The sequence below is a fragment of the Ziziphus jujuba genome, chromosome 11 (assembly GCF_031755915.1).
Source record: "Ziziphus jujuba cultivar Dongzao chromosome 11, ASM3175591v1".
In the NCBI taxonomy this organism is placed as follows: Eukaryota; Viridiplantae; Streptophyta; class Magnoliopsida; order Rosales; family Rhamnaceae; genus Ziziphus; species Ziziphus jujuba.
The window spans coordinates 11628350-11642716 of NC_083389.1; the positions used below are offsets into that span (position 1 = coordinate 11628350).

Genomic DNA, 14367 nt, shown 5'->3' on the forward strand with positions numbered 1-14367 from the left:
TTAATTACCCAATTACCCATGCTGTCCTTCTCTCATCGATCCAGCCACGTCACAGGTTCACATGTACTATTTAAAAAATTTCATCATATAATATCTCAATTTTTAACGAATTAATTATTAAAAAGATAAATGCCAAAAAAAGAAAAAAGAAAAAAGAAACCAAAGAGAGAGTTTTATACAAGGAGGAAGATCGAATCTCAAAGTAATACACATGTCAGCACCTGGAAGGATCTAGTGCCAGGGAACTTGTTCGACCTTTAAGGGTCGAGATGGATATATAAACGTACTTCATTCGGTTTCCCACTTCAATCCCATTTGGTTTTTGTAACAATCATCTCAACGAGGCCAGTTGCTTCGTTCCTCTCTGTTTCTGTGAAGAAGAAGCATTCCTTCTTGGAATGCGATTCTTCTTCTCCTCCTGATTTCTCCGGTGTTTCAATTCTCGTAGGCTTCCTATCTCTTTCTCTCGAGCTATCTCTAGCCTGACTTTTTACTTTTTTCCTTAAAGCTTCTTGAAGAAGCTTTCTTTTACGGTCGGTTTCAGCTCGGTGCAAATTACTAGCTAACGTACCTACTGGTGAGTTATCAAAGGAGAATTTAGTGAATTATACGATTTTTTTTTTCCTGGTCTCTCTTCATGTTATTGATGTTCTTGTTATGTGATCGGGCTCTGGTACTTTGAAGAAAGATGAGCGTAATTTTTTCTGGTTTGATTTTCATTTGTGCGTTTGCGTGATGTCTGACAGAAAATTCTAAATAGCTCTTGCTGTTCTTCTGATTTGAATTTTGTTTATTTTGATTTTTTTTTTCCTGGTTTGGTTATGTTCGTTTAAAGGAGTCGAAACGTTGCCTGCGTTAAGAGGGTAGGATTTATAGAGAGACGTATCAAATCTGTTTAGATTTACCTCATGCCTAAGATTTGCGAGTTCTAATTGTTAATTTACTTGTTTAAAATGAATTATGCTATTTGTTTCGTTTTATCACAGATCGATCATGGCGTTTAGAGGTCCAATTTTAATTCCACTGGATGAGAATTTCCTCCATTTTATCAACTTCTCTGTTTCCTTCGAAAATCCTCCTTTCCAAAAAATTATTAAAAAAAAAGCACGACGAGACCTTCATGTTTATTTAAACAAAATGGTTTATTTTTATTTTTATTATTGGGTGGTCCTAATTGGGAAGGTTGAGCTTGTACTAGAGCTCTATACATGAACCTGGCCTGGCCATGTGAACGTTTTGTGTACCTTTATATTTTTACATGTGACATTTTTCTTTTTTTTTTTGTTTTTGTTTCAAAAAGTTACCATTTAACTTTTTGGCTTAGTCGGTTTCCAATTTTTTGTTTTTTTATTCTGTTCCTATTTTCTAGACAAAAGCTTCTGCAAAGTATTTCAATTTGTAGCCATTAAAAAAAAAAAAAAAAGTATAAAGCACCGAACAAGTCCCTGTGGTCCACCGCTACTCTGTTCCAGTTGTATCTTCTTAATTTTATTTTATTTTTTGGTTCTTTGAATTGTCTTGTTTATTAGCTCCTGCTTACCGCCTTAATTTAATTTTCTCACCCACCAAATAAGTTTTGTTAGGGATAAGAGTCCCGATTTGTTGGAAGAAACCGAAATAATTCCATTAATACTCTTAGATTTTTGTCCAAACTAATTTGAATTTTTTTTTTCCATTTTAACATGAGATACACGGAATAAATACGCACAGCTAGTTCAATTTTTTTTTTCCATTTTAACATGAGATACACGGAATAAATACGCACAGCTAGTTCAATACTGCTGAGGTTGATATATATATATATATATATATATATGTATATATATATGTATATGTAGTCGAAGCAATAAAAGCTCGCTGGGGAAGAGGGTAAAAAAAAATATATATATATATAATAAAAAATAAAACGAAGAAGATGGTGAAAGAGAGAAATGAAGTATTTTTGATTTTGAAATTCTTTTATTTAGTTTACCAGCGACAGAGTAAAAACAATAAGAGAGAGAAAAAAACATTTTGCAGTTTAATATATTTATATATTTGTTTTTGAATTTTTTCTACCTGAGGTAGGTGAGAATGCTAAGAGTTGCGTCAGTAGAGCCGTCATGGTGGATCCCTCCTTCAAGAAAGTCAATAAGGAGTGACCCTGTTCCAGTGCGCATAAGCTTACGCAGTGATCATAAACCTTTAGGTTCATATTAGGAACTTCCCACTTGAGAATATAATTTATTGTTGATAGTGTGATTTGTTGAATTTTTTTTTTTTTTTCCCCATTCATCCCCGACTATTATGTTATGATGCTTGATTAGTTTCTTCGTGCAAGACTATGGGTGGCTTAGGATTTTAAGCGCTTTCTTTTATGTGTTATCAAACTTGGTTTACATTTCTGAGTTCTGCTTTATTTATCTATTTTGGAACTACAGTACTTAGGTGCTTAATCATGACGGTGACACCAAAAATCTCAATCAACGATGGGAACCTTGTGGTCCACGGCAAGACCATTTTGACTGGGGTGCCAGACAACATTGTGCTAACGCCCGGCTCTGGTGTTGGGCTTGTTGCTGGGACTTTTATTGGTGCCACAGCCTCTGATAGCAAGAGCCTGCATGTCTTTCCCATGGGTGTTTTAGAGTAAGTACTAATGCTTATTGAAACTATTCTCCTATTTGACCCTGAATTTGCTCTTCTTCATTGCTTAAACTTAAACACTTAAGGATATCAACGATTATCTAAATGTATGCACCGTTGGTTAACTGTTTGATGTCTTTTCAAAGCATCACATAAACCAGTACATGGATTTTGTCTCTTGGAGTTGAGAAAACGGTTTTGTAATTTTGGTGTCAAAATTTCGAGGTATCATTGTTTTCACATCTGCTTCTATGACAGGGATCTCCGATTCATGTGTTGCTTCCGATTCAAGTTATGGTGGATGACTCAAAGAATGGGAACATGCGGAAAGGATGTTCCTTTGGAGACCCAATTCATGCTTGTAGAGAGCAAAGATGACAACGGAGGAGGAGAGCAAGCTGATTCTCCAACCATCTACACGGTTTTCCTTCCTCTACTTGAAGGCCTATTTCGTGCTGTTCTACAAGGGAATGACAATAACGAGCTTGAGATTTGCCTCGAGAGTGGTGAGTAGATCATGGCCATCAAAACGTAACTGGTGTAGGGTATATGCACCCTTGCCCACAATTTCATTATTAGGACTAGAACAGCAATCGCTTGTTGTATGGGCTGTCACCCTTCTTTTTTGGGGATCCATCTCACAGCAATAACTCTGTCTTCCCTCAGACTAAACATCTGAAATATGTGGGTTGGAGCTGTCAATAATGTGAACACAATCAGGCTGGAGAAACCACTCATAATGACTATCATTCACATGAAACATAGTGAGCACAATCAGGCTGGAGATATCACTCACTGTGACTATCATTCACATGAACCATAGGGACCACAATCAGGCTTGGAGAAATCACGCACTATGACTGTCATTCACATGAACCAAATAAATGAAGTTAAATTACATTTGGGGATGAACAATTATAGAAAGGACCGAGTACGCAACTTGTTTTTTGGTTTCTGATTTGGTTTTGCAGGAGACAATGCTGTTGAGACCAATCAAGGCCTATACCTTGTCTACATGCATGCCGGTACCAATCCATTTGAAGTCATCAACCAGGCTGTAAAGTAAGATCTTACCTCCACTTAAAACAATTTCTTTGATCTTTGAAAATTTGCATTTGGATATTTCTACTTCAGAATTCTGAAGCTAGAGACAAATCGTCTTTCTTTGGTGAATGTTAGAATCAAGTTCCTTATACATGTTGAAATTATTGATTTTCAAATAAGATTACTTGCGAGCATTAGTCCTGATTCCTGATTTCCTCTCCCATTTAACAGGGCAGTAGAGAAACACATGCAAACTTTTCTTCACCGTGAGAAGAAAAAGGTAAAGAGGGTTTCATTTAGTTCATCTAATAGTTATTATTATAACAAAGCATACTTGGCATTTGTATATATGTCTCATGACACTGTTTAATTGGTTGTTGCATAGATGCCTGCTTTTCTTGACTGGTTTGGATGGTGTACATGGGATGCTTTCTATACCGATGTCACATCTGAGGGCGTTGAGGAAGGCCTTAAAAGGTAACTGAAAACTGATGGCATGAAATGATCAACTCTTTGACACCAAGTTTAGCTTATAATAATATTATCAAAGCATTTATGTACCTACTCTTCTTTGGACCTATTGCAGCTTATCAATGGGAGGGACACCTCCACGATTCCTAATCATAGATGATGGCTGGCAAGAGATTGAAAACAAGAGCAAGGATTCTGATTGTGTTGTGCAAGAAGGAGCACAGTATGATCCTCTTTTTCTTTGTTTTCCTCACGTACCTGTAGATGCATTCAAACCTAAAGAAAATTGTTAATTTGTTGGTCAGGTTTGCGACTAGGCTAACGGGTATTAAAGAGAATTCAAAATTCCAAAAGAATGGACAGAATGAAAAACAGGTTTCGGGCCTGAAGCTTGTTGTGGATGAGGCGAAGCAACATCAAAATGTGAAGTAAGTGTTTCTAGTTAGAGTAGGTACTTTCTCTTATATATTATATGTAAGATGATAACTAATGACGTTTACATAAAGTCTTCACTCCATGTTACTTCCTGTCGCAGGTTTGTGTATGTTTGGCATGCTCTAGCCGGCTACTGGGGTGGAGTGAAACCGGCAGCTTCTGGCATGGAGCATTATGACACTGCTTTAGCTTATCCAGTTCAGTCGCCTGGTATTCTTGGAAACCAACCAGACATTGTCATGGACAGCCTGGCTGTTCATGGTCTTGGTCTAGTGCATCCAAAGAAAGTTTACAATTTCTACAATGAACTTCATGCCTATCTTGCTTCGTGTGGAGTTGATGGAGTAAAAGTTGATGTGCAAAACATCATCGAGACACTTGGTGCTGGTCATGGTGGTAGAGTTTCTCTTACTCGCAGCTATGTCCAGGCTCTTGAAGCTTCAATTGCTCGAAACTTTGCAGACAATGCATGCATAGCTTGCATGTGTCACAACACTGATGGCATATATAGTGCAAGGCAGACTGCTGTAATCAGAGCTTCTGATGACTTTTATCCCCGGGATCCTGCTTCGCACACCATCCATATTTCTTCTGTGGCTTACAACACCCTTTTCCTTGGGGAATTTATGCAACCGGATTGGGATATGTTCCATGTAAGTAGAAACTATAAAGTTTTATGTGTTAAACATAACATTTGGTTAATTTCAACCATTCCTTACATGTAATACTGATAAAAGAATCTTTGCTTTTCAGAGTCTACATCCAGCAGCAGAGTATCATGGTGCAGCTCGTGCCATTGGAGGATGTTCAATTTATGTCAGGTATGTCCATGCATCAACTAAACTTCCTCACGTATCAAATGTACACATGAATTATCAAAGTTCTAATTTGAATTTCTGCAATTTTTTTTTTTTTCTTTTTCTTTAAAGTGACAAGCCAGGCAACCATAACTTTGAACTTCTGAAGAAATTGGTTCTCCCTGATGGCTCTGTTCTTCGCGCCCAATTACCTGGGAGGCCTACTCGCGACTGTCTATTTGCTGATCCAGCTAGAGATGGCATCAGGTTTCTTTTTTATTTTCACGTTTCTTACAATCAATCCTGTTCTTGGGATGTGCAAGCTTCATTGGAGAAACTTAAAAGAATGAAAAATTTGCTTCTTTTGCAGTTTGCTCAAAGTATGGAATGTGAACAAATGTTCTGGAGTGGTTGGTGTGTTTAACTGCCAAGGTGCCGGCTGGTGCAAGGTTTCCAAGAAGACGAGGATTCACAATGCATCTCCTGGTACCCTCACCGGTTCTGTTCGTTCCGAGGATGCTGATGCCATAGGTCAAGTTGCGGGTGCTGATTGGAACGGAGATACAGTAGTTTATGCCTATAAATCAGGTGTATATAAGTTTCTAAATCCTTTACACTGAAAGTAATTTGCGAGGAACTCAGACTTTGCCTGCTGTAGTATTCTTCAATATTCCAATACTGAAATCACCATTTGAATGACAGGGGAGGTGGTTCGGTTACCTAAAGGTGCTTCATTGCCAGTGACACTCAAAGTTCTGGAGTACGAGCTTTTCCATTTCTGCCCCCTCAAGGTTGGTTTTTCTGATATCCTTTTCATTTCTTCTTACAGCTGCTTCAATTGCATGCATAATGTTTATTCATTGTGACTGATTTGAATTTCTGTTGTTCAGGAGATTGCTTCCAACATTTCGTTTGCTCCAATAGGCCTGCTTGACATGTTCAACACCACCGGAGCCGTGGAGCAGTTCGAGATCCATATGGTTTCTGAGAAGGAACCAGAGCTCTTTGATGGTGCAGTTCAATCAGAGCTAACAACTTCTCTAAGTGACAACCGATCTCCAGCAGCAACAATCTCCTTGAAAGTCAGGGGTTGTGGTCGTTTTGGAGCTTACTCTTCTCAGCGTCCGCTGAAATGCAAGGTGGACAACACTGAAGCTGACTTCAACTATGACTCTGCAACTGGATTGGTGAGCTTTGGTATCCCTGTCCCGGAGGAAGATATGTACAGATGGCATATTGAAATCCAAGTTTAAGTTAGTAGTTGTTTGGTATTTATTTTTAAGAAATTTAAGTATTAAGGATGTTATCAGGGTGGTGGGGAATTTGAAATTGTTGGGGTTTCAGATGTGGTTTTGGTGGGATTCTAGTCAAATTTCATGTCTAAGCTCGCTGCAGGGAAGGAAAGGAGAGCAGAGTATAAACTTTACTCTCTTTTTTATGTATTTTGTGGTCAATTAACGTCGGCTTATCTGTCGTTTGCGTCGGGTCTGCCGCTCAGTTGAAAGCTATGAAACAAGTCTGCGGTAGTTCAAAACTTGAATTGGCACAATGTTGTGGCTGTTCTAGTCATATATATATATATATATAATAAAAGTATCTTTTAGATTATACTGTGTTGTGAAACGTGGAATTATTTTTGTGCCAAATTTTCTGATTGTTGCAAATTAGATGTAAACGGTACTTAACAGGACGAAAGGTGCCTAATCAGTTGGACTAAGTTGTGATGGTAACACTTGAAAAAAATAAATAGGTAGCATCAGATTTTCAGCAGAAGAGGATATGTCGTGAGCAAATGTTGAGTATTTGCTTATATGAAAGAGAAGCGTAATCATAACTCTGCTGTTGATTGGTTACAAAAGAAAATGAACCTCTCATCCCACTCCGATCATGTGTTGTCCGAATGTTTGGACTTTTTTAACGATCCACGAACCTAAATCAGAATTGAAACCACCGATATTGAATTTTATAATAAATTTACCAAAGCAAAGAAGCAAGAAAAATATACTTATTTATACAGTATATGAATTTTTTTATTTTTTTTTTTATTCGCATGTTTATTTTGTCTTCACAAAATTGTTAACCTTTATTTTATTCCTGGATTTTGGACCAAGCCCAAGCTTGTTCTACAGGGTATGTGAAAGTTGTCAGCCCAGTCCAACCGTTAATGGGTCTTAACCCCATAAGAAGCTCCGATCCCACAGTCTCACTGATTTTCCCTGTCGATCAAAAATATTCAAAATGTCATCAAGTGAACCTTTGGAATTAATTTAATCATCTAGAACATGGATATGGTAATTCGAGTTTTCGCAGAAAGGAATATAATTTATAGCCTTCTTATAAGTGATGGGGGAGAAATTATTTAATGCACAATATGTATTGACTTGGAATATGAGGTGATGTACACACCAATTAGATAGAATACTATATGTCTCATTAATTACATGTCAGATTATTGCCAAATCTGTAAATCTAACACCATTACTTGCTATTTTTCGCCCAAAAAAGAAAAAAAAAGAAAAAAAAAGAAAAGAAAGACAATCCTAATATCGTTGCCTTCTCGCATTATTTGCATCATCTTCAACCATGGGTAAGAATAGAGGTCAATAGAGGCTCCTTGTCCAAATCATAAATCACCAATTTATGTCGTTGCCTTGATAGGGTTTTTTCTTTGGAGTTTGTTTGGATTGAGAACAAAGAATGTGTTTGAGCCTACCATTTTCATGAATTATTGAACGGAGAAGAAGGGAAATTAAATTGTAGTTATTCAAAAAGACACCCACCTCCTTTTTGCTTCCTATTTTGCCTACTGCTGCCGCAAATAGAAAAACCCGCCCCTTTATTTTGCAAAAGTTTGCAGAACAATTAAAAAAAAAATGTTAATACAAAGAATTAAGGGCTAAGTAAGAGACAAGAATGGGAGTGAGAGGAACAAAGTAGGCTGCAATCATAACAGTGATAAAACAAAAGCAATTGAAACATCGCAAGGCCAGTGCTACATTTTAGATACTCATCTACATTCCCAAAATCAGTGGAACTCATATCATTTTTTTTTTTTTTTTTTTGGATAATAGCAAGTATTGGTGTTAAGTGTTGCTGATTTGACTATAATTTGATATGTAAAAATCAAACACATGGTATTGTGTAATTGGGCATGTATACCACCTCATATTCCAAGTCAATACACATTGTGTATCGATTAATTTTTGAATAATTTTTGGTGATGAGAACCCAAAATTGAACTTAGAAGAATGTGGAGGCTAGGGGTGGGCTCGGTTCGGTTCGATTCGGTTTTGTGAATTTTTTTAAACCGAACCGATCGGTTCGGTTTGGGTTGGGTACAAAACCGAACCGAACCGACCGTTACATTCAATCCAAACCGAACCGAACTGAATGAATATTTTTCGGTTTGGGTTGGGTTCACGGGTTGGGCCGGGTTGGGCTTTCTGATGGGCTTCGGCCCAAATTTTTTTATTTTTGGTTTAGACCGGTTTGGGCCTTATGATGAGCTTCACTTTCAGCCCAATTTTTTTTATTTTTGGTTTGGACCAGTTTGGACCTCATGATGGATTTCGGCATAAATTTTTTTATTTTTACTATTTTGAGACGTATTGGGTCGGTTCGGTTTGGGTTGGGTAAATTTTCTATCCACCCGTAACCTGAACCGAAAACTACGGGTTCAATCCATATGTAACCGAACCGACCCGCTTAACAGTTAAAAACCAACCCAAACCAACCCAAATAGTTCGATTCGGGCGGGTTGGTCGGTCCGAATCGGGTTTTGCCCAGCCCTAGTGGAGGCCAAGCAATGGATAAACAAATATACTCAATGAGGTTTTTATATATGATTAATGAACAAATAAACAAGTGACAACAAGGAATGCATATACATAAACATATATAGCTTTAAGGTTTATTTATTTATTTTATTAATTCAAGTGGCTACCAAATTGAAACCTAGAGTTCATGTTTTGCCCAAATAAAAGGAAACATGCTATCATGAGGACTTGACAAGTATTTATCTTATATTTTACACTCATATCCAATGATAAAACTAAGATAATTCTATATGTAACATGTATGAGTAGAGTTGCAAAAGCAGAATGCTTGATCATCTATCTCATTGTTTCTTACCTTATTTAAATTTGCTAAAAGGTAATGATGATTATAGTGGTTATGTATTAAATCAGTCATTAGAGTCCATATCATGATATGGGACTTATATCATATCAAATGCTCATGATGATCATGAACAATAATAATCTTTACCCAATTTACAAACTTTCTAAGGGTCTTTTTGCAACCACTAGACACATGTTTCTCTCAAGAATTATAAAGTTATATACCTATATATCGATAAAATAATTATATATATATATATATATATATATTCTTTTACATGATACTTGAGGTTTTTTATTCTTCATGAATTTCAATCTGTCCACGCTACCAGATTGAGCCATTTAAGTCTCATCTAAGTTTTATGATTAAATTCGTTTAAAAGTCTCTCGAGCTCATCATGGCATGGTGATAAAGCTTGGAGAGAAAAATTAAACTATTTCAAAAATTCATGTTCCACGTACACTTCATGATATTACCCATACCATACCCTTCATTTACAAGCAAATAAGGCAATGCTAGGCCTAATAAGGTGAGCCTCTCCCCCACGCCAGGCAAAGTCCGTGTCAATTCCAAAAATGCCACGTATAATATAATGGACCCTACGTTTGACAATTACATACATTAACAATTCAAATTCAATAACAAATTGATTTATTTTATTATGTTGTAGCTAGTTGACATGCCACGTATAATATAATGGACCCATACCATACCCTTCATTTACAAGCAAATAAGGCAATGCTAGGCCTAATAAGGTGAGCCTCTCCCCCACGCCAGGCAAAGTCCGTGTCAATTCCAAAAATGCCACGTATAATATAATGGACCCTACGTTTGACAATTACATACATTAACAATTCAAATTCAATAACAAATTGATTTATTTTATTATGTTCTAGCTAGTTGACATGCTCCCCCCCCCCCCCCCCCCCCCCCCAAAAAAAAAAAAGCATACGTTAATTCAGTTAATCATTTCTGTTGTGATTTCGAACCGTTTTCACTTTTCAGCTTAAATCATGCCCAAAAAAATTCCTTTACAAATACACAGAATTATATTTGGCATATGATGTCATATGAATGCTGCATTTGCGTGACTTTATCTATACATATATGTCATATTCAATAAACATTGTTATTAAATCATTCATTTAGCATTCAAGCAGGTGCTGATCCTGGAAGAACGGTTATTTAGGAAAAAAAACAAAAAAACAAAAAACCAAAAATTCTGAAACTATAAAATATTTAGTTATATCTTACAAACCCCATCATGAAGACTTGCCAATTACTCAATATGATGAGTGTTTCCTTCAAGAATATTCATGCAAACAAAGGTCAAACATTAAGTTGCAAATAATACCATTTAATATTTCTGCTACATTTTGTACACTATGTGTGTATACTTACACGTACAAATGAAACTAAATGAATTAATTTACATATTATTACATATGTTTTGATATGTATGGTATGTATAGAAAATATATATCCATGCCATGGATGCATATCATGTAGGTTTTACATGGCAATACCAGCGTGTAGGGAGCAAAAGTTAGTTTGTACACAAGAATTAATTAAATCTTTTCTTCTCATCAATCTATGGTTATCTCAAACCACCCCTAAAGAGTCATATAGTGAAGACCAACCGTAGGCACCTTGGCCTATATATATGTATAAGAAGCTCATCATGCTATACATTTATCAATAGCAATAGGACTCCTTTCCACTCTACATAATATCTATATCTATATTTTCCTTAATTTTCTTCAAAGCAAAGGGCGAAAAAAGAAAAAAAAAAAATGGGTCTTCAAAGATATGTTTTCCCGTTCTTCCTCATTATAATGTCCTTTTTTGTTTCATGTTACAGCAATAGTATCCACGAAGAAGTCTCAGTCGTACTTGATCACAATCATCTTGTTGATGAAGAAGAAGCATTTGGGTATGATTCCCAAGCTTACCCTTCATACGTGAGCATTCTGGAAGATAATAAATTCGGGGACTTGATCAACCAGACAACCGATGATAATTTACCTCCAAGTTTAAAGAGTTTCAGTAAATTACTGGAAAATAAGGCTGCTGCAACTTGGTTGAATGTCAATGATTTTGGAGCTAAAGGTGATGGAACTGATGACACTGAGGTACATATAAAATATATACAAATAAAATGACATAAATTAACATTAAATGGTTAATTATATAAATGTATACAATTTTTTTCTCATCAAATGTTGTTTTAATGAAATTTCCTTACAAATTATACGTATCCAATTAAAAATATGTATGTACTTTTAAATAGCTACGTATTCTTAATTAGATATGCTTAAATCTGCACAATAATTTCATTAGGACGTTTAGATGAGAGAATTATATATATATATATATATATATTTATATATATTATATATGCTTGGTTTATATATATATATATATATATATATATGTGATAAATATATTATAGGTTGTGTTTGTAAGTATATTGAGAAGTAATATTGTTGCAGGCGTTTGGGAAGGCTTGGGAGGTAGCCTGTGAAAGTAAAGGAGCAGTTGTCCTAGAGGTGCCTGAGAAGAACTATCTTCTCAAGCCAATCAGATTTTCAGGTCCCTGCAGATCTCTACTTCTTGCTGTGCAGGTATATATATGTTATGAATTGATGCCGCAAACCTATATATATATATAAACATGGATATATATATATATATATATATATATAAATATGTGTATCATGTAATGGGGATTTTGGGAAAATCATTTTCAGATTTATGGGAGCATAGAAGCATCAGATGATGTAGCAGACTATGGCAAAGATAGAAGATACTGGCTTATGTTTGATCATGTTCAAAATTTATTAGTTCAAGGTGGTGGAACTATCAATGGCAATGGGAAGATATGGTGGCAGAACTCATGCAAAATAAATAAAACTTTGGTATTTCAACTAAATTAACAAAAAGTTCCTGGTATTCTTTCTTTAAAATTTTGTGATGAAATGCTGACCAACGTGTATTCCCTTTAATTTGCAGCCTTGTACTAAAGCACCAACTGTAAGTTCCAATTATATACCTGGTTAATTATAAGCTACATATATAAGTTATAACGTCACTCAGGCAATTTTCTTATATATGCATGGTTTATTCAAAATTTTAATAGGCTTCTCAATTAATACTACAATAAAAAGACTCTGAGCTACAATATTATTATGTTTCTTGTTAATTAACCATTTTTCTTTTGTGGAAAACGTTTGGATATTACAGGCAATAACCTTCTGTAATTGCAAGAATTTGGTAGTGAAGGACCTGAAGGTCCAGGATGCACAAAAAATGCACATTTCTTTTCAGAAATGCAGGAATGTTGAAGCTTCCAATCTCATTGTCACTGCCCCAGAGACTAGCCCCAATACTGATGGGATTCATGTTACCAACACCCAAAACATCCACATGTCCAACTCTGTTATAGGAACAGGTACATATATATACACAAACCAAAATTAAGAACATTTAATCAAATTAACTAAGAATTAATAATCATGAAAATGTTAACAAGTTCTATGTGTTAATGTAATGAAGGTGATGACTGTATCTCAATTGTTAGTGGATCCAAGAAGGTTGAAGCCACTGACATAACCTGTGGACCGGGTCATGGAATCAGGTTCAAACTCTGTCACAAAATTCTACACTCTTCTAATTCTTTTCTGTCTATTATTAATTAACTTTGTTCTAAACTAAGTTTCATATTCATTGTGATACTTGTTTTGTGAGGTCAGTATTGGGAGCTTGGGAGCAGGAAATTCAAAAGCTTATGTTTCAGATGTTACCATAAATGGAGCTAAGCTATCTGGAACCAAAAATGGAGTGAGGATCAAGACATGGCAGGGAGGGTCAGGAAGTGCAAGCAACATAAAGTTCCAGAACATAGAAATGGACAATGTGGTCAACCCCATTATAATAGATCAGTACTACTGTGACCAGGACAAGCCCTGCAAAGAACAGGTAATAATTTAATGATAATCCCCATTTGGTAAATTGGATTTTCTCTCAGCTATGTTTTTTTTTTTTTTTTAATAACAAAAAGCAAATATACATCACATAAATGCAGGACTCGGCGGTGCAAGTGGAAAATGTTGTGTACGAGAACATAAGAGGGACAAGTGCTTCAAAGGAGGCTATTAAGTTGGATTGCAGCAAGAATTTCCCATGTGAAAGGATTATACTTGAAGATATTGACATCAAATTGGAAAGAGATGAAGCATCCAAAGCTTTGTGCAACAATGTTCAATATTTGACTGAGATTGGAGATGTCTACCCTCACTGTTCTTGACACACAAGGGCATTATTATTTATGTATACATTAATAATGTTATACAACCGAGTCTTGTGAAATTTCTAATTTATTTAAATCAGGATGCTTAAAATGCTTATTTAACAAATGTTTATCAGTCGATTTCATCATCAAGTTTAATTTAAAATCGAAAAAATTAGAATATAAATGATACAACTAAACACATATATTAATGGAAATAATTGTTTCTTTTGTGTTATTTATGATTTGTTCATTCGCTTGTAGTTTATCATATGTTATATTTCACACTCTCTCAACTTGGCTATCCACCAACAGACTTTGCCAATTTTGGCCCATGATAAACCAGCCGAAACTCAACAAATAAGGGCTTTAGTAGTCAAACCAATTTGACCTTAACAATAATTCATAATTTTAGAGTCAACGAAAGATCTTCCTTCTGTAAAGTGAATCCGTTTAAAGAATTAAGAAATTCCTAAATGATGCACTAGTCTCTATCCTAAAATCAAAAATCCGTTTTTTTTTTGTTGACTTTGTTGTCTCAATTTTCATTTCTAAAGTGTGCTAAAAAGTGATTTACGAAATTACCAT

General features: G+C 35.5%; 2 protein-coding genes across 2 annotated transcripts; both read left to right on the forward strand.

Moving 5' to 3' along the window:
- The first annotated feature begins 301 nt into the window (after positions 1–301).
- LOC107432380 (probable galactinol--sucrose galactosyltransferase 2) lies at positions 302–6980 on the forward strand. Its single transcript, XM_016043505.4, has 14 exons — positions 302–577; positions 2421–2628; positions 2884–3131; positions 3597–3687; positions 3901–3949; positions 4055–4146; positions 4256–4363; positions 4446–4568; positions 4676–5228; positions 5329–5396; positions 5505–5639; positions 5743–5960; positions 6075–6163; positions 6263–6980. Exons 2-14 carry the CDS (start codon positions 2438–2440, stop codon positions 6623–6625), a joined length of 2328 nt encoding a protein of 775 aa, XP_015898991.3. The 5' UTR covers positions 302–577; positions 2421–2437; the 3' UTR covers positions 6626–6980.
- Positions 6981–11201: 4221 nt separating this feature from the next.
- Positions 11202–14194, forward strand: LOC107432381 (polygalacturonase-like). The gene is made up of 8 exons (XM_016043506.4): positions 11202–11623; positions 11984–12115; positions 12242–12409; positions 12504–12524; positions 12735–12942; positions 13047–13128; positions 13244–13469; positions 13576–14194. Exons 1-8 carry the CDS (start codon positions 11285–11287, stop codon positions 13795–13797), a joined length of 1398 nt encoding a protein of 465 aa, XP_015898992.1. The 5' UTR covers positions 11202–11284; the 3' UTR covers positions 13798–14194.
- The last annotated feature ends 173 nt before the right edge of the window (positions 14195–14367 follow it).